The following is a 20,194-nucleotide window of genomic DNA, read 5'->3' as shown; positions in this document are numbered from 1 at the left end:
CCAGTAAGACTTTAGTTCGCTGACAAAGCCTCTTGGATAGGAGGCGAAACGTCCGAAACATTCAAAAGTGTACAGATGACGGCTGAAGAGACCTTCTCATTGATGGACCACTCCTGTACGACTTAGAGCTTACACAGACATAAACATAAATGTAACCCAGGCGAATTGTACGTTCGTAAAGAAAAGAATTATGAATATGATTTTTCACCTTTGTGTCTCAGACAATATAATATAAAATATATAAATGAAATGTATTATTATTATTATTATTATTATTATTATTATTATTATTATTATTATTATTATTATTATTATTATTATTATTATTATTATCATCCGTTGGAGCCTTCTCTTTGATGTATTCATGGAGCTTGGATGTTTCATCCTGGACAGTGGCTCTCACACTCACTAGTCGCCGGCCTCCTTCCTTACGGCTTGTGTACAGTCTCAGGGTGCTGGACTTAGGATGGAATCCTCCATGCATGGTGAGGAGTTTTCAGGACTTAACATCCGTGGTCTGAATCTCTTCCTTTGGCCACCTTATTATTCCTGCAGGGTATCTGATCACTGGCAGGGCATAGCTGCTTATTGCCCGGGTCTTGTTCTTGCCATTGAGCTGGCTTCTGAGGACTTGCCTTACCCGCTGGAGGTATTTGGTCGTAGCCACTTTCCATGTTGCTAGTTTGATGTTGCCATTGGCCTGTGGTATACCAAGGTACTTGTAGCTGTTTTCAATGTCTGCCATTGTTCCTTCAGGAAGTGAGACCCCTTCAGTGTGGACTACCTTGCCCCTCTTAGTCACCATCCGACTACATTTCTCCAGCCCGAATGACATCCCGATGTCACTGCTGTAGATCCTGGTTGTGTGGATCAGGGAGTCTATGTCCCGTTTGCTCTTAGCATACAGCTTGATGTCATCCATGTAGAGGACGTGACTGATTGTAGCTCCATTTCTGAGGCGGTATCCATAGCCTGTCTTGGCGATTATTTGGCTGAGGGGGTTCAGTCCGATGCAGAACAGCAGTGGGGAGAGTGCATCACCTTGGTATATGCCACATTTGATGGACACTTGCGTTCGTGGCTTGCCATTGGCTTCAAGTGTGGTTTTCCACATCCTCATCGAGTTTGCAACGAAGGCTCTCAGGGTCCTGTTGACCTTATACAACTCCAAGCATTCAGTGATCCATGTGTGTGGCATCGAGTCATATACTTTCTTGTAATCAATCCCAGCTGTGCACAGGTTATATATATATATATACAGTAAAGTCTCGTTATATCGATATCGGTTATATTGATAGTACTGCTTATTACGATACTATTTCTATGAACGCAAGGAGATAATTTACATGCCGCAGGATTGGATATATCGATAGTCCGGTTATATCGATATTTTTTCCGACTCCCGAGAATATCGATATAACGCGACTTTACTGTGTGTGTGTATATATATATATTTTCCATCACCTGATTGCACAAAATAAATTCATCAGGATCCGGTCGTTATATAATCTACTTAAAACAACATAACTCGTTACTTTGCTGCTGTGAGATGTACATTTCTCCACTGTGAGACTAATAAAGGCAAATCCAATCCAATCCAAACTTTCTATCATATCTTTTCTGAACTTGAATGATTTTATTATAAAAAATGAAATTGAGTAAATTCAGTGTAATATTTCTTTCGGTGCAGACTTGTTTCTGATTATTATTTTTTTTTTTAAATCTGTGAATTTGTCTTGGTATTGCATTATATCTGAGCCTTCTGCAGAGTGCCATTTGCTTTTCCTATCATAAAATATTGAACCAAAACATCTGTCTGTAACAAATTCATTGCATTTGTCTTCATTTAAAGTTGTGGTCCAAGTGGTTACAGAATGATTTTGAGTCTGAAGCCAAGGCACAAATTCCCCTTAAGTTTGAGTGCCCCCGTGTGGTAGAAATGAACGCTCGCACACATGGCGCAAAGTTTCCTGCGGCGGCGTTTTGCGGCCGTTAATTAAGCGAGGGACCGCTTTTATGGAGGAGTTCCTGAGAGGGCTTTCTCACGGTGGGGACCCTTGCTCTGATGTCGTAGTTCACCGTGCTAAACCCCCGCTCCCAACCTCCCCTCTTGACTCTTCCCGAAAGGAGGCGACCCCACGCTGTCCCCTCTGGGACTGGCTCCAAATGAGACGGACCTAATGGGGAGGAGGTTCTTTTTTTTGGGGAGCCTTTTCCTCCCTTGCGTCTCACTGTGGTGTTTGTTTCCAAATGTCCGCCACTCAACGGTACACCAAAGCTGAACTGGCATACGGTCAAGGGGAACCTTGGTTTCGAGATGAACTTGCTCCATCACCATGCTCCTCACTTGCATCTCTCTGAGAGTTAAAATACTCGATACTATATAAACATAGTACTTTACACACGCAATTTCCATCCACCTCTTTTTTTCCCCTGGCCTCTGACATCCAGACCGCTGAGGTTTGGAGAAAAATAAAATACATTTGGCAAGAGGCAGATACTGTATGCGCATGTTCACGATAGCTCTTTGGGTGAGACAACAAATGTTGATGTTGAAACTGGAAGCCTGATTTGGTGGCCAACAGGGGCAGTCAAAAGATTATATTCTACAATTTTTTTTTCAATTTCCAACAGTGAAGTGGCCCCAAAATATTTTGTTGCCACCCACCCACCCACCCTGATCATTGCTTTCAAGTAACGGTGGTGCCTGTGTGAATAGTTTCCTCTTCACTTGTTTTTATTTATCTAGCTATCTAGCTACCTAGCTGGCTACCTAGATAGCTATCTATTTGCTGTATATTGACTAGCTGGCTATCTAGCTAGCTAGGTATTAGCTATTTAGCTAGCTATTAGCTATCTATTTGAGTTTTTCCAAGTTGTCTGGCTGGCATGTGTGGCTGCTGCTGCTCACCCACAGAAAAAAAAACGTACCCTGTGACAGTAAAGTGACCTTGAGAGTTTTGAAAGGCGCTTATAAATGAAATTTTATTACTATTATTATTATTATTATTATTATTAACTTCAACATAGTTTCTTGACATCAAGCTTTCATAAGATGGCACCAAAGCATTGCTTCATATTTGGAGAGTGAGGTTTGTCACAGGGGAGGGGGGGGGGGGGGGGGGGGGTGAATATTAAACAGGTAATTCAGCAGGCCCTTAATGTCAAGCCGCCGAAGGATTCTCAAAACACTCAAAGGTTTCCGGGTCCATCCTTGCACACCATCGGCGACACATGTTCCACTAGTTGGTGGAATGCTGCCTTTGACGACAAGTCTTGGAGGCTCAGCAAAGTTTACAATGGACAAAGGATTGTCAGGGGGCATCACACAGTGAGCCTGTGTCCAGCCCGCAGTGCATATTCCACCTACACAGAGTTATTTATTCATCTTGTGGACAAAAGACAATTGTGAAAAAGCGGTGTGGAGATAAGGTCGCAAAGATCAACACTGGCTCGGATCAGTGAAATCCCCACTTAGACAGCCACCTTTTTTTAGATTTATTTATTTGTTTATTTGGAATCGTTACACAAAGCAAATTGTTCACAAAGATCTTTTCGATGGCCACCAACGTGCTTTGCGCCACTGGGAAAAAAAGAATGAAGAGAAGTCAATGTGGAGACCCTCTTTTTTTAAAAAAGACTGGTATAAAAAAATGTTGTTGGGCCATCTCTAGTTTCAAAGAGGGTTGGGTTTCCAACCTAAGTTTTGAGCCACGTTTCCAGTTTCAAATTGGGGTCTCAACAAGTTCAGGTTTCATTCAAGCATCGGCTTCTCAAATTTGAGCTTCCAACCGCTGATGGTGCTTCAGATTGAGGTTTCAAAGTTGGATTTTATGTCACGCTTGGGTCGCGGGGCATCACCTTGGAAGTGGGAAAACCTTCCTCCAGGTGGGCTGGGGTATGGCCGGCCACAGCCGCCTGAAGGATGAAAGGCATCTTTCAAAAGGTGGACTACTGTTACCCGAGCTGTGCTGCTCTTGTTTGAAATGGTTGCGGTGATCGCACAACTTTTGACCTTGGCGTGCTTTTGACTACGGTCAACAGCGGCGGCTGTGCCACTCGCAGGCTCCTGTTGTTTACCCTTGCAATCAATGAGCTCTTCCTCTTTGTGTGTCATAAATCAATAACACAATGTTAAGTAAGCTTCTTTCGCCCCACTGTTTAGACTAAAGAGATGAACAAAGAGTGAAATCCGTCTTTGAGCTCAAGACATGGGAGGGGAGGGTGGGGGCAAATATGGTTTTTGCTTTCACGCATAGTGTTGGGCACCATTTTTACAAAGCCATGCTGAAGTACAAAAGATGACATTTCGTCTACGCGTGCCTTTCACACACAGCAAAGTGAGATGGTGCATTTGACGCTCCACTTGAAAGGATGCTATTGGATCTCTATAGGCTACACATCCCTGTTCAAATATGTTGCTGTAGAGCAGAGATACAGAAAATAATAATCCCCCATCAAACTCCATTAAACCCCAACTAAATTTCAGATGCTAGTATCACCCCCCCCCCCCACCCTCGTGGAATCAAATGTGGCTTCAGGATGTCTGTGGGTGATTCAACGTGGGCACCATGTAATTAGTGGCCTGCATTGACTGTTAGCCACTTTGCTGGAGATGGATGATTGAAGCATTGTCTTTGATGGGAAGGACGAGTCAGCATATTTGCCGCCGTTGATTTAAAGGGGGTTAGGGTAGCCCCCCCCCCCCCCTCAAATTCTTCTTCGTTTCACCTTTACCTATTTATCGACTGGATTCCGATTCACATTGTCTGTGTGAAATCTGAATTCAGTGGCAAAGTCCGCCCATTTTTATCCAACTCGGGTGGTGGCCATTTTGTTATTCACTGTCAAGCGAAAGTAACGTATCGACAGACGAATGACTTGTCGAGTTTGACAAAATGTTTTGGAATGAAAATGTAGTTCAAGACTAATTATTTGGCTAAATTATTTGTTTCTTTGTTGGTTCATTCATTCGGATTTATTTATTCAAAGAGTGTGTTTTGGTGACAATTTTTGATACTATAATCCTAATGCATAAATTTAATGTCATTAAAAAAAAGGATGCTGTTTGCTAAGCGCCACCTCGTCTCGAGCGTGACAATTGTGACATTGTGGCACTTGTCCCGCTGAGCCGTTAATTAAAAGCCACCCTCGGAAAAAAACAATTTCCAACATTCCAACGCAATTATTGGCCTTCTGGGAGACTGAATCAACACTGACGTTGCATGTTTGACAAAGTCAATGGGAACTTCTTTTTGGGCATGATTCAAATGTAGTCTCTTTTTTTCTCTAAACTGTATCTGTGTGTGCATTCGATTACCATCACAAAGATAGAAGACAGGCATCAGCCTCAGGGCCCCGAGCGTGACGACACGTCCTCGCCAGTGAATCCTACTCCTTTTTTCTTTTTTCCCCCGTCTACTTATTTGAAAACCCCTCCAGGTGTTTTTCATGTAAACACTCACTGTCTGTTTTTTTTTAGCGGGGGGGGAGGGGGCGTTGGACCGGTCTGAAGCATTGTCTGAGTGATTCACTCAATCGTCTCAGTGCGATGGGACGGTTTGGTGTAACGAGGCAGACACCTTTTTGAAGGCTTCACACCATTACCAAGACTCATTTTGACCCCTTTGTTTTAGAGATGTAATTTACACAGAATTATTCCAATTCAATATGGCCTGGTAGTCGATTGGTTCGCACGCCGACTTTACAGTTCAGATGTTGTGACTTCAAATCCCGCTCCGGCCTCACTGTATGGAGTTTGCATGTACTCCCCAAGGCCATGTGGTTTTCTCTGGGTTCTCCGGTTTCCTCCAACATTCCAAAAATGTTGAACAGTCAACATTGTCCCTAGGTATGCGTGTGAGAGCGAATTGTTGTTTGTGTCTGTGTGCCCTGCGATTGTCTGGCAACCAATTCAGGGTGTCTCGTGCCCGTAATGAATTATGATATAAAACACCTCATCATTGTCAAAATTCCTCTTCTGTACTATTTAAATAAAAAAGAACTACTATTATTCAAAATGTATGAGTACAACAATCACTTTTTCCTCTTAAAAAGTCTATTACTTTATTTTTGAAAAAATATCCACTATCTAAATATCATTTTCATTTTATTATTCCTCTTCATTTATTATCATCAAACAAGAAAAAACAACTTTAGATTTGTATCAAATCTAGTTCCTCGTCTCAGTTTTGTATTTTTATTTTTTGAGGAGGGGTGTACAGGAATATTTTCAAGTCTGGTCTGGGTGATTCAGTCGGGCACCTCAGTGCGGGTGTGAAGGGTGGTTACGTGGTTTGGAAAAGAGGGTGCCGGGGTCTGGATTGGACAGGGCAGACACATTTTTCAAGGTTCCACGCAGTTAGCCGGTGGTTTTTTTCAAGCGCTTTTAAACCAGCGAGTATTTATTTTAAAAGGGCGACTAAAGTGGAGTGTCTCCGTCGTTCTGTCTGCTCGCCGGACTTTATAAGGCGGCCATCGGCTCCAGCAGTTGTGTTTTACTAGGCTCCTGAGGTACTGAGGCGACATCTGGAAAATGTTCCGATGTTACAGGAAACTGCGGAACGGACCGTGATGTCTTATGTAATCATATGTGTTCCACATGTTGAAAGAATGACCGGTTTACATCTCTTCAGATTTCCGTGGATTTGTCCCATTCTGGGTTGACATGTTGCAGCTCTCAAATGTTTTGCGAAAGGATATCATACTGGAAAAAAAACCGCCAGACGCCATCTGTCTGTGATGACAGACGATGCAGGCCTTGACCGCCATCACGCAGCAGGCGCTTGCGGGCTCCTTGGAATATGTTAGGACACGCTTTTACAGTCCAGATTGCGCTTCCTTGTGACCGCGTGGCCATGTGCAATTTGTCACAAGAAAGTCATCACTCTCTCAGATGACACGGAAAACACATATCCTTTCATTGATGGACTCCTTCCAGACACTGTTGACAGACGACAAAGCGTGACTCACAGCTGCTGATGCTTCACGTCATAGCGCCCCCCAGACAATCTGAGTTTTTATTTATTCATGTAGTTTGTTGTTCTTTTTTTTTTATCCAAAAGAACATCTGCAATGAGTTCAAATAGACCTTCCGAAGAGACAAACGCTTTGATGATGTTGTCTGACGAGAATACAGTAAAAAGATTGTTTTGGGGTAGGGGGGTTGAAGAATTCCCTGGCGAGTGGGTAGAACAAGGGTTGTCTCGGGCACCGTTGGGTCGGAGGGTTGGGCACATGTAAGGGGGTGGGAGCGTTACACATCAAGAGTGTGGGTCGAAGGAAAGATTTAGTGTCGGGACAGGCCTTTAGTGGTAATGGGGAGAGGGCTGGGGGGTTGGGTTGGGTTGGGTGAAACTGCAAAAGCAAAAAAAGGAGGAAGAGAAGAAGCTCCGTTCCGACTCCAAGCTTTGCTAAGAGCGAGCAGGAACGTGGGAATCTGAGATGCTGTGACTTTGGAATCGCGAGGGCCTTGAGGCAGCCTGGTTATAGGATGAAAATTTCACGTGAGTACGCCAACGTTTGTCAGGGACGAGAATTGATGCTTTTTGACAGTCCATGTTAATATATTTGATGTCCAAGAAGTCTTCTCCATGGAGTTACTGTAATCTCGATTTAACTGCTACGCTCCTTACCACAGATAGCGCTTTTGCCAGGTCACTCTTGTGGGGGTATTTTTTGCTTTAACCTGTTTTAAAAAAGTGGAACTAAAATGTCCTGACAAAGGGCCTTTTGATTCATTTTCATTTTGGGGTGTCAGGAAGATGAGCTGCAACTTTATTCATGATGCCATCGGAAAACAAGAACATCTGATTCTTGCATTTTATGGCCCAGAACAGCGGTGCCCAATATGTGGTTCTCAATTGCCGACTGGTCCTATGTCGATCGTGAGGGCTCCCCATCCCCAATTAAGATTTTCATGTGTTTTTGCATTAGTACACGCTAAGCATCCAATCAGTTTCACAGAAAAAAAAAGTATGAAAACAAACAAGTGGGTCACCTTAACCCCTGGTGGCACATAATCAGCACGATCAGAAGTTGTTAGAGGTCAGCAGTCTCTGTGCTGATGGCACCGGCAAAGCATGGTAATCTGGAGCACCCGGAGAAGCATTTTGAAAATGCATCAAATTGCATTGTCCTAATGTTCTAATGTAAAATTGGCCCTCTGTCCACCTCACATACTTTAGTACAACACATCTCGGTTAGATTCTCCGCTTTTGGGGCAGTCCGCGTCTTGGCTTTTGAGGCCATGTAACTCTAGACTGTAAACAGGTTGCGAGTGCAGTGGGTCGCCGAGAGTAAACAAGCTCTCATTCTTTGGCATCGTGCCCGCCTCGGCCTTTTAGCCATGGGAGATTTCCTCGGAGAGGGGATGAGAGGACAGAATGTCTCCGTGTCGCATTACAGAATGCCAAACACTGAGGGATACCCAGCTCCTGTTACTTTATTTATTTATTTATTTATTTGGGGGGGGGGGTGACTGCTGGATGGAAACAACACAAGATGGGGATATTAAACACCTGGGAGGGAGACGAGGCTGGGCAGAAGCTCTGGACCTCCCAGTGATACAGATGTGACCGCAGCAGATAGGAACAGACCTTGTTGGCGGCGTGTAAACAGTGGAGGACGTTTTTTCTCTTCTTCCAAGGACAGACGTGGAGGTGCTGGGGAACTGCTAATATTTATTCAGTTGTTGGTGGTCAGGGCTGAAGAGCAAAGTCACTTTTCATTGATTTGCCTGTCGTCACACACACGCGAAGCGAGGCAAAAAAAACGAGTATCGGGGGACGGTTGCTTTGGAGAGCCGGATAGCGGTCGCCATTCTCAGAGGCGTTACCCGTGAATGTTGGATTTTACTTGGTTGAAGACTCGAGGCCACATTGGTAAGCATATGTGACGGCAAATGAGTTTCTTTGTTTGTTTCTTTGTTTCTTTGTGTGTTTATTTATGCCCGTGACTGAGTGACAGGCAGAACACGAGCAGATGAAAAAGTGCAACTCACCTTTGTCATGAAGAGCGTCATTGTGTGTGACTTTTGGTGGCCATTTGCTTGCTGTTGTGCCAAATATTTGCCTTGGCTTATAAAATAATGGCTGAATGAACTATTCCACTTATTGCTCAATTGGTCTCAAATGTTGACGAGATATGTACAAACTAAAAGAATGTTAAGGTTCACTTGAATGTTATTTTATTTTATGGACAAATCACATTCACATGCCAAGAAGATGCACTTTATGGCTTGGCCGTCAGTGCGCCAACTAGAGGAACTTAAAAAAATGCTCCTCGGATCGATGGATGTAATTTTGAGGCATAGGGGTTTGTTTCCTGTTCTGTGAATTCTGAGCGTCCTGTCACACCGCTGTGTCAGACAATGTTTCTCAGGAGTGGCGGTAAAGATCTGCGTTAGCATTCATGGGAAGGCGCCAACAGTTGGTTTCCTTGCCTCGTCAACAGCCGCAGCGGGGTCGTGTCGGCTTGATGCCTTCATATTGTTTTGCGACGTGTCTGCGTTGTGTGCTAGAAAGAGTGTTTGGAGTCACGCTTGTGTCCTCGTGGAAATCTCATCGGGAGGGGCATGGGGGTGTGAAGCTCGGGAAATTGTTTTACGCGAAGCATAATGTTGCCTTTTGAACTCAACTCCACTGTATTGTGAGAGACCACCGCTGCATAGCGCTTAAATCTCAGTATCTCTAAAAGTGTCTGTTCCACAGACCCGAGGCACCGTCCGGCTGCGTAGGTGTTTGACTACTGCTCTACTACTTTCCAAAGAATCAAGACCCCCTTGGTCGTTACATAAATGTTCACGTGAATGGTCGGGTGACCAGAAAGGTCCTTACTATCTGCCAATCAAACATTTCGGGGGTTGGGGTGGTGGTGGGGTTCCTGGATGGAAAATTGGCAGAGGTAGTCCCCCCCCCTCCTCCAGGCCAACTCGCCCACACGTCCGGTGAAGTCGGCTAAACTTTTTCCGTCCATGTGCAGTGTGTCACTTTGGTGAAGTCAGAAGAAACTGACCTCATTGCAGTTTCAGTTCATTCTTGTGAAAGCGTACAGCCACATACATTTTTAGTCAGCTGCCTATTCTAATGAACCAAAAAAACAAAAATCCACCGAACACCAACAATGAAATCAACACTAGTGGCGCTGCAGATATGCGAAAAATGGCAAAACGACGCATGAATTTGAGTCAACTGAAAGAAGTGAATGGCCGTTGGAATGTAACGTTTAGCTTCAACTGGTGAGTGAATTTCAGTGGCTTTGAGATGAACTTCTGCTTTCATCCGGGAAAATCCCATCCATGTAGGGGGGATTTACTGTTTTTAGACTGAGGGATTCAACACGTAAACACCTTCCCATTCCGCCCCTCGTCGTCACAGTAACAAAATCTGTTCTCGTCTCGCGCGCACCCCACTGTCGGGGGGTAATTTCAAATAGGGCATGCACTGTCATTCTTGATAACACGGCGCAGACATTTTAAGACACTCGTGAAGATAAAAAAAGTGTTAAAGACCCAGAAGCTTTGTAATGGTATGGCGGTGTTGAGCCTGTGTTAAATATCTATCGTCTCTGTCTCATAATGTCAAAAGATGGATGGTGTGATGAATACGTGCAATCAAAGGCTTTCGAGAAGGTCACGTTAAATTGATTTCTAAAGGTTTCAATGCATATTCGGCTCACCTTGAAATGTCACCATTTTTTTTGCGAGTTGCGCCTGTCTCCCCGACTCTGCGCTTTGTCCCGTGTTGGCAGAAGTCGAAGCGAAGGAGGCGTGCGACTGGCTGCGGGCCGCCGGATTTCCCCAGTATGCTCAACTCTTTGAAGGTAACTGTGAAAACTCCCGAGTTCGTCAAAAATTAGAAGAGGCTACTGGGTGAGAGCCGGGATGATCCTGAACCAAAATAACCCCCGAAGAGCTTTTATTTTAGTGGGTGTGAAACAAGCTGCTGTTCACAACATGAATGCGGCCTTTTTTCCGACGATCCGGCACAGAAGCCCGACTTGTCGACCACGCCACAATTTCATGGCTTCACGGGCCACATGCACAGTGGAGCTCATTGAAGTCGTGCAGATGCTCGGGAGCCAACCGCATGAAACAAAACAAGGCGAGCATCTGCTCGGGTTACAACCCGATGAACCCAAGATGCTTTTGGGACAGCGTTTGGCAGTGAGTTGGATCACAAAATTAAAAAAGGAGTTGAAAATGAACACAGCGATCAGAGGTGGCCGTCACACTTTGGCTTTAGCCTGTCATGGTTCTGCTTGTCAACAACAGGTGGCTCCGTCTGCAGCTGCCCACTTATTAGTCAATATCTTGTTTGTCAGCTGAACACAAGCCCAGCAGCACGAGATCCACAGTCATGGCAGGAAATGGTTCCGCAAATCTGCTCAAAGCCAGTTTGTTTCCCGGTCCTGAGGATGAAGTCCGTGATTAAGATGTAACGCTGCCGCTCGAAAGCCAAAAGGCCCAAGGAACAGGCCCGAGCCTTGTTTGAGTCCGAGCGGTCATCGCCGCCCGCCGGCCCGCTTTTCATGACAACTTAATGACTTTACATGAATGCAGCGGAATGTTAGATTCAGAGATTCTGGACGCGGTCCTCCGCGTTATGTAAGAGAACACCAATAGCCGGCGCAATACGTAATGACCCCGCACAAGCAACAGACAAATTCCGCCGTCCCTTCTCATGAGCATGAAATACGTGTCACAAGTCAGCTTCTGTTCTGGGGAGATGCTCCCTCGTTGGACTTCCTTTTTCAATGTTGCCATCGAACGCTAAAGGACCTTTTTTAACGCGACTTTCTTCTTCGTCTTCAAGATTCCCAGTTCCCCATCGACATCAGCCCTGTCAAACGAGACCATGACTTCCTGGACAAAGATCTTGTTGAGCCTCTTTGCAGGTAAAGACATCAAACGTCTCGATTAATAAATAAGGTTGGAAATATAAAGCTCAGTAGTCGAGAGCGGGGATGTGATGACACAATATACGTGCATTCAGCCACCAGAATGTATGCTTGCATGTCACTCCGCGATGCCAGAGCCCCAAGATTCTTTTCCCAAGAAAAGTTAAAACAAAAACATTTTGGCCAGCCACGGTAACCATAGCAACAATGAAGCGAGACGGAGAGCGAGGGCGCTTTGCGCCGCTCGACATAATGTGACTCTAAACAGCCCAAAAGCAACTAATCTAAATTCCAAAGTGTTCACGGGGACAAATGGAATACCAGTGGAAAGTGTTCCAACTGCAGTGTGATTCCAGCCATCGCTATGGTAACATTTGGAGTGAGCAATTCCGACTCGGTGGCGCTGTCACTGCGATTGATTTCGGTTGATATTTCGTGCTTGCCCATGCTGAGAACCCTCTTGTTTCAGCTGCCGCATTCAAAGCGTTTTGGACTAAAGGGGTTCGAGCCGAGAAATCCTCCTTTTAGCCGTGCCTTTCCTGCTAGCTACAGTCACAGCTAACCCCGAAAATCGCAGACCATTGACTTGACCGACGCCTCAATCGTAGAGAGAATAAAAATCCAAAGTATCATGACACATCTCGGCGTGGTCAGTCCTCAGAGATGATTGAAGATGACGTTAGGCCGCGTTCAGTTTGGGCCCACGGGAATCGAAATCCTTCGGCGGCTAAATCGACTGTTACCGTCACCCTTGACTGCGTTATTCGTCTCCTAAAAAGAAGACAAATTACTGTCTTTTGTATCACACTGTAGTTAACCTACCGGTATACATCACTTCAATATGAACCGACAAGTGACCATAAACCAGCAACGGTACATACGAGACTTGTATTTTATTGAATGCTCCTCTTTCTACGTAAATGATTGACCGACCAGGCAATAAGTGAAGCTTCTCCTTGTTTGAGCGCATATCTGCGAATGACCACGATTAAAGATCGCCCATGATCACTTTCCAAGTTTGGTCGACATGCTGTCAAACGCAATTTCTGGTTGGATGTGGACATTGGTCCAAAATAAAAGCGAATTTAACCCATCTACTGCTGTTGACAAATTCATTTTGAAATTGAAAATATGGCGTAGAGCGCCATTCCCGAATTTGTTCAGCTTTTGGTTATTCTTGCTGGGGTGCTGATAAAACGCTGGCCAGACCTCTAACAATGTTTTTGCCTTTCACAAGGGGCATAATTTCCCTTTTTTCCATGTTAGTGCTTTGTTTCAGCTTCAGCTGTTGTTAAAGCGCGATATAAACCGATTTGTATGTATTGCATTGTCTTTTGGACAGCCGCCCTAATTTCAAGCTCATATAACTCCAGACCCATATCATTTAGGAATTAACTATTTTTTTCGGATGAAAGAAGAGAGTCCAAGGTATCTTACGCTGCATTGAATGTTGATGTACCGTAGTCCTAAAACTCAATATTCATTGGGTCCTGGAATTTGAGTGACAATGACAAAAACCCTGGCACTGGAGTTGCACAGTTTTGCACATTGTCTGGCTGAGAATGAGTTAAAATGATGATCGAAAAGTTTTTTTTTTTTTTTTTCATCTTGATTCTTGGCATTTTGTTGACAAATGCAGGCCAAACCATTTTAACACACGTACCAAAAAAAAAGATGAACATTCCTTCACTGGCACTCACCATATGGACACATTTTTAGTTCCCATGAAATGACAATTTGTACATTTCCCGTCATAGGCTGATATATTGTCGTTTTGTTTTTTGTTCTTCCAGGCGACTCAACACCTTAAATAAGTGTGCCTCCTTGAAACTTGATGTCAGCCTTCCAAAGAAGAAAGTGAGAATTCCGCCGGCTTTCTGATCGCTTCCAGTTTGTTTTAATGTTTCCCGAGCTTTGAATATGTCAACCCGCCCATAGCAGGAATTAAATGTGATTCATACTATTTTTAAGTAAAGCAGAAAACCCTCAAAACTGCTGACGAGCATCCCGACATATTGCCAGGATGTCACCAAAATGTCCTTTTTCCCACTTTGCACTATAGTCACAGGTATTTTTAGTAGCGGGCTCTATTTATGGCAGCGTCTTTTCAAAAGGCTACTGTTGCATCGTCGTTTCCCAAAACATAATGACATTAAGTTGGAGCAGACGCCTCCTCCAGTCCCTGCGGGCAGGTCTGGCTCATTGTCCTTTCTGGTAATCACCATCCACTCTACGTCATCCTACACATGGCAGTCTAACCTATTTACATCGTAAAGGAGGTTCCTGAGTGACAATACAAAGGAGAAATGTGCTCGTATTAGGGCTACACTTCCTCAGGTCGCATCTCTCTTCTTGTCATCGCCAAAGTACTTTAGCGTCTAAAAACTGTACTGTCTTCTGGGTCCCTGATGTGTTGTTTTATGTATTTCGCAAGAGCGAAGATTCTGACGAGGAAGACCTGTTTGCCATTAGTGACAAATGGACCTTTGAATGGAGTAGCCGACGCTGGTCCAGGCTCCAGGACATTGACTGTCTCTTTGGGAACCAGGGACAAGACCCGTCCGCTGGGGACACCCTGCCTTTGAGAACCACAACCAGTAGCGAAAGTGTCGTAACGGACCTCAGTGAGCCAGACATATCCTCGGTACACAGTGAGAGCAGTGGGGGCAGCGGGCCTCGGGGATTAAGCACAGAGGACTTGGACGGTTCCAACCGCACCTGTCCAGAATCCATCGCCATGCCCGACTTGACGCTGCTCGCCATGTCCCACATGGCAAAAGATATTAGCCATTACGGCTCGCTGCCCCACAAGCACGGCAAGACGAGTCGCACCCGCGCCAAAGATTTCCTGAAGCGCATGGAGACGCTGCGCTCCCGGGGGGCGCTCGCGAGGGGTCGGAAACCATTGGTCATCGGTTCGCCGGTTACGCAGCGGGAGCCCCTTGCCCTCCAGACGCTGCCGCATGCGGAGATCATAAACAGAGATGGCAGCGAAGGCAGCAGCCATGCCGGCGGAAGCGCAGGCAGCACACCCAGGCTGAAGGATCGCAATCAATACCGGAGCGACCACAAGCGCAGTGGCATGTATTTAGAAGACGTGGACATCTTCTCGGGCAACAAGGTCGCAGAACAAAACCGCATCAACGAATTCTGCTCCCACGAGGACCTGGTGGTCCATATTCCCAACGACCACAAGCCGGGAACTTTCCCCAAAGCGTTGTCCATCGAAAGCCTCTCGCCGACCAACGGGGCCTTGGTCAACTGGCACACCGGCAGCTCGCGCCTGGACTCTGCACTGCTTTCCTACCGGCAGGAAGGACGATGCTGTTCTCGAGGAAGCCGCATCAGCGTTTACGACAACGTCCCCGGTTCTCATCTCTACGCCAGCACCGGGGACCTCATCGATCTGGAGAAAGAAGACCTGTTTCCTCACCTGGATGACATTTTGATGCACGTCAGCGGTCTGCAGCAGATTGTAGACCACTGGTCCAAAAATGTTCTGCCAGGAGGGGACGCGGTGTCTAGGGTGGACAGAGCGAGGGACAATACGGTCGGGTTGCAGTCCTTAAGTCGGTTCACGCCAGACTTTGAGGCTGATTTCGTGGTGGAAAGCCAGACCGCGGTGAGCGCTGGGGACGCAGTGTCTCTTTCAGACACGGAGGCGACAAGACTCGGGGAAAGGAGAGACTCTGGTGTAGGGGCTTCCCTAAGTAGACCCAGTCGGTAAGATTTACCCGTACCCTTGAACTGATCACATGGCATTTCCTGTAGAAGACCGACTTTGCAGTTTCTTTTGTCACTCCAGTTTACGATGGCCTAGCTTCCAGATATCACATCGTCTCAGCCACTCGGTGGCGTCGTTGCAGATCACCAACCAATCGGCGGGTCAGCTGAGTTTGTTACAAAAGTTCTCTTTGCTCCGTCTCACCGCCATCATGGAAAAGTACTCCTTGTCAAACAAACATGGTTGGACCTGGTAAGCGTCTTTTAAACACTGCGATAGGACCGAGTGTGCCGCCGCATCTGTTGGAGTTGACCCAAATGTGCTTTTGTTCATCACTAGGGCAGTGCCAAAGTTTATGAAGAGATTGAAGGTGCCGGACTACAAGGATAAAAATGTGTTTGGCGTACCTCTCATAGTGCACGTGCAGCGGTCAGGACAACCCCTGCCCCTTGGCCTGCAGCAGGCCCTGCGGTACCTGAGGAGCCGCTGCCTCGACCAGGTCAGCTGGAATGCACGCTCTCAGCTTGCGTGTATCGTTGCTCGACGTCAACGTATGTTTTTTTTCACCGCCAGGTGGGGCTCTTTCGTAAATCGGGTGTAAAATCCAGGATCCAAGCGCTAAGGCAGTTGAACGAAAGCTCACCAGACAACGTGGACTACGAGGACCAATCGGCTTACGACGTGGCAGACATGGTGAAGCAATTCTTCCGGGACCTCCCGGAGCCGCTGCTCACCAGCAAGCTGGGGGAAACCTTCCTTCACATTTACCAATGTGAGGACACCTCGCCATCCGCTGTCTGTTTCTTAGGTTGCAGAGGCCTTGACAATACAGTAAATGCATTGAAATGTTGCAGATGTACCCAAGGACCAAAGATTGCAGGCTGTCAAGGCTGCTATTATGTTGATGTCGGACGAAAACCGAGAGGTGCTGCAGACGCTTCTTTGTTTCCTGAGCGACGTGACGTCTTCGGTGGAGGAAAACCAGATGACGCCCATGAACATTGCGGTGTGCCTGGCACCTTCGCTCTTCCACCTCAACCTACTCAAGAAAGACAATCTTTCCCTGAGGTAAAAGATAACCAGATGCCTCCGTCGTGTCACTCGGCACAACATATGCGCACCTCCTCATTCATTATCTTTACCCACGACTCTATAAAAAAAGCCGACAGAGTTTTCAAAACCCTCTGGGAATGAAGTCGCTTTTAAAAGGACAGCCGCTCTTTTTGAAGGCTCGGCGTGTTATGACATCATGCTAAACACAAACAAAGCTAATCTCTCTAATTTATTGCAATGAAGTTGTCGCACTAAATCAAAAGATCAAAAGAAGCAGCCCGCCATGTCAAAGGGGGCAGGCTTCGAGGTGTCAACCTCGCTCCTCTGGCCTTAAAGGGGCTTTGTGTTCCTGTTCCCCTCAGGGCAATGCAGAAGAAGTACGCAAGCGGCAGGCCGGACCAGAAGGACCTGAATGAAAATTTGGCAGCGACGCAGGGTCTCTCTCACATGATCACAGAGTGCAGTCGTCTTTTTGAGGTACAGCAAGGTACCGGTTTAAGGTACCTGTTGTTTTGTCTTCCATATTGGGACAGTTGGACATCTGACCGTTCTCCTTTGTCGAATCAGATCCCTCGCGAATTGGTCACCCAGTCGTGCAATTCCTACGTGGAGGCCACTCTACAGGCGCCCACATTTGACGAGCTCTTCAAGCAACTGGAGGACGAGAACGGAACGCACCAAAACCACATGGAGGGGAGACTGGAAAACTTGCTCAAAGAGGCCCGCGAGAAATCCAAATCCTGGGTGTCCTGCAGCAGCGCCGACAACACGGAGCTCCACTACAAAAAGGTGCCCCTTCAACTATCCGGAGGTGTCCGAGATGGCACGAGTACCGTGCGTTACGTGAGTTGGACCGCTTCCAGGTGGGCGATGGGAACCCTCTGAGACGCTGGAGGGTGTCCGTGGAAGTAGAGGCGCCGCCATCCGTCGTGCTGAACCGTGTGCTGCGGGAGCGACACCTGTGGGATGTCGACTTGCTGCAGTGGAAAGTCTGTGAGACGCTGGACAAGCAGACGGAGGTCTTTCAGTACGTCCTCAATCGCATGCCGCCCCATCCCAGCCGAGACTTTGTCGTTCTCAGGTGAGTCTGCGACACCGACAGATGTCGCGAGCAAACTCACTATGCATAAAGCGCCGGTTTTATTCTTTTCCCAAGGTCCTGGAAGACGGATATGCCCAAAGGCACCTGTTCCCTGGTTTCCGTTTCAATCGAGCACGAGGATTGCCCTCCCGTCGGAACCGTCCGAGCGATTGTCTTGGAGTCCAATTACCTGCTGGAGCCCTGCGGCTCGGGGAAGTCCAGGCTGACTCACCTTTGCAGAGTGGATTTGAAGTAATTGACAAGTGAAATGCATTTACAGAGATACCTTGGCTAATGAACGCTTTAGCTAACAAACGTTTCACTTTACGAACGTTCAATTCACGAGAATCTAATCTTGGCTTACAAACTATTTTTTGGGAAACACACGAAGCGCCACAATGAGTGATGTGTCGTTTGCGAACGAGCTGGTTCTTGGAGCTCCTGAAATGGCAGCCTGCTTTTTTCCCCTCTATTCCCCACCCCCAGTCTTCGGTTAATGCTGCACGTGATTGGTCAAGATCCGTGGCAGAGGAGGGAGGGGACACACGCAGCAGTGAGCGGGGAGAGGGGTTATAGAAACAGAAACACACGCACACAAAAGGGAGACAACATAGCTTGAAACAAAAAACAAAAGTGAAATGGTGAGAAAATGGATATAAAATACAGTGAAATTTGGACTTGTTTCAACTTTGATAGTTCAAAGGCTGAATGTAGACTGCTAGGTTAAAATATCCCATCAATCAGGCTCCGCAAATAACCCGCACAAGCCATCTGTACAATTTGAAGAGAACATACAAGCAAGGGAAGCAGCTATTAATGAAGTTTCTAGTGTGTCTGCCTGCATCTGTTGCTGTTGCAATATCGCAACTTCTAAGATGTACAACCCAGAGATCCTTGAGACACTTTATGCAAAAAGCTATCCATTCCATCAAGCCATCCATGACCATTACAAAGGTAAATAAAACACCTTTATTATATCGTACAGTTTATTTCTTTAATTCCAATAGCATAGCACATTTATTATACATAAAATACGGTATATTGTGTGTAGTTTTAAGGCTTATTTAGTTGTAAATGATGTTTTATGGGGACCTGGGAACGGATTATTCTAATTTTAATGGTTTCCTATGGAAAATTAATGTTTGGAATACACACTTTTCGCCGTACACACACTTTCTGGGAACCAATTATGTTTGTAAGCCAAGGTATCACTGTATTTAAATCTAATGGGCCTAAGGCGCTGTTCTGCTTCCAGGGGAAGGACTCCGGAATGGTACAACAAAGCCTTCGGCCACATTTGTGCGGCGGAAGCCGCTCGAATCCGCAACTCCTTTCAGCCGCTGATCGCGGATGGTCCAGAGACCAAAATCTGAAACCTCTGAGCCTTTTCCCTCGCGGTGAAGTCAAGAAGCAGCGTTGAACAGACCCCTACCCTCTGCCGCCTCCCAAGCCAAGGCGCGGTTGAATCGAATGTTGATGATGGCGTTGAGCTCCTCTTTTCATTTGCACAGAAACAAATTATTGACTCGTTGGGAAGCGAATGCTCAAACTTCATTGCCTCCGGGCTGGAAAATCCTCCACAGTCCCATCTCATGTCACGTCTGTGTATGACTGAATGCCTTACTGTTGTCATATCCAATGTCTAGGACATTGAAGCTCTCATACGCTTCTGGGAAGCGTGTACATAATAACCCTTTTAAGATGCAAAGCTATAATTATTCTGTTTGTAAATGTGTGAATATCCTGTACATGCCACCGAGGTGTATATATTGCAGATTGTATGATCGTGAGTCATCTTTCAAAAAAAAATGTAAACTGGTTTTACTTTGACGTTGAAATGGAAATTGTTTGTGAAGCCGGTGTGCTAACCACTCGGCTACCAGGCCGCCCCACCCTTGATAATAATAACAATAAATCACTGTATGGCTTAAAACAGTCAGGGCGTAACTGGAACAAGTTACTGGATAATCACCTCATAAAAAATGGCTTTGTACAAAATGATGCTGATCATTGCGTCTACAGCAGAGAATCTGAAAATGAGAAAGTCATTCTGTTAGTGTGGGTGGATGACTTCATCATAGCGGCAAATGACGATGCCCTACTCATTGATGTAAAAGAAATGTTGAAAAGAAGGTTTAAGATGAAAGATATAGGTCCACTTAAACACTTCCGCTGAATCAACTTTGAACAAAGTGAAGGAGAGATCAAAATAACTCAAAAGAAACACATTGAGCGGATGTTAAGAACATTTTTGAATGTCTGATCGCAAACTACGAAACACTCCGTGTGAACAGAAGATGAACTTCGAAGGTGAGGGTGAAGTTGTCAACTCATCAGGATACAGAGAGATAGTGGGCAGCTAGATATACATGATGGCATGTACCAGACCAGATTTATCCAGCTTAAATCTGGTCTGGTCAGTAAACTTTCACAACACC

The 20,194-nt window shown here is 45.9% G+C and overlaps 1 protein-coding gene across 3 annotated transcripts in view; it reads left to right on the top strand.

Annotated features, from left to right (window-relative positions):
* LOC148887949 (stAR-related lipid transfer protein 13-like) overlaps nucleotides 1-19,691 on the top strand; it is a 50,349-nt gene extending 30,658 nt beyond the window's left edge. For all 3 annotated transcript variants that reach the window (XM_089013362.1, XM_089013365.1, XM_089013363.1), the window contains 13 exons: nucleotides 10,750-10,821; nucleotides 11,814-11,895; nucleotides 13,692-13,755; nucleotides 14,333-15,621; nucleotides 15,704-15,874; nucleotides 15,962-16,121; nucleotides 16,196-16,394; nucleotides 16,477-16,690; nucleotides 17,038-17,152; nucleotides 17,243-17,464; nucleotides 17,539-17,756; nucleotides 17,832-18,008; nucleotides 19,012-19,691. In XM_089013362.1, the coding sequence (XP_088869488.1) occupies nucleotides 10,750-10,821; nucleotides 11,814-11,895; nucleotides 13,692-13,755; nucleotides 14,333-15,621; nucleotides 15,704-15,874; nucleotides 15,962-16,121; nucleotides 16,196-16,394; nucleotides 16,477-16,690; nucleotides 17,038-17,152; nucleotides 17,243-17,464; nucleotides 17,539-17,756; nucleotides 17,832-18,008; nucleotides 19,012-19,129 (3,101 nt within the window). In that variant the 3' untranslated portion in view covers nucleotides 19,130-19,691. The remainder of the gene's footprint in view (nucleotides 1-10,749; nucleotides 10,822-11,813; nucleotides 11,896-13,691; nucleotides 13,756-14,332; nucleotides 15,622-15,703; nucleotides 15,875-15,961; nucleotides 16,122-16,195; nucleotides 16,395-16,476; nucleotides 16,691-17,037; nucleotides 17,153-17,242; nucleotides 17,465-17,538; nucleotides 17,757-17,831; nucleotides 18,009-19,011) is intronic.
* Nucleotides 19,692-20,194: the final 503 nt, after the last annotated feature.

This window comes from Hippocampus bargibanti, linkage group LG14, assembly GCF_051943395.1.
Source record: "Hippocampus bargibanti isolate YZ-2025 linkage group LG14, ASM5194339v1, whole genome shotgun sequence".
Taxonomy (NCBI): Eukaryota; Metazoa; Chordata; class Actinopteri; order Syngnathiformes; family Syngnathidae; genus Hippocampus; species Hippocampus bargibanti.
This window is presented reverse-complemented; position numbering and strand designations above follow the sequence as displayed.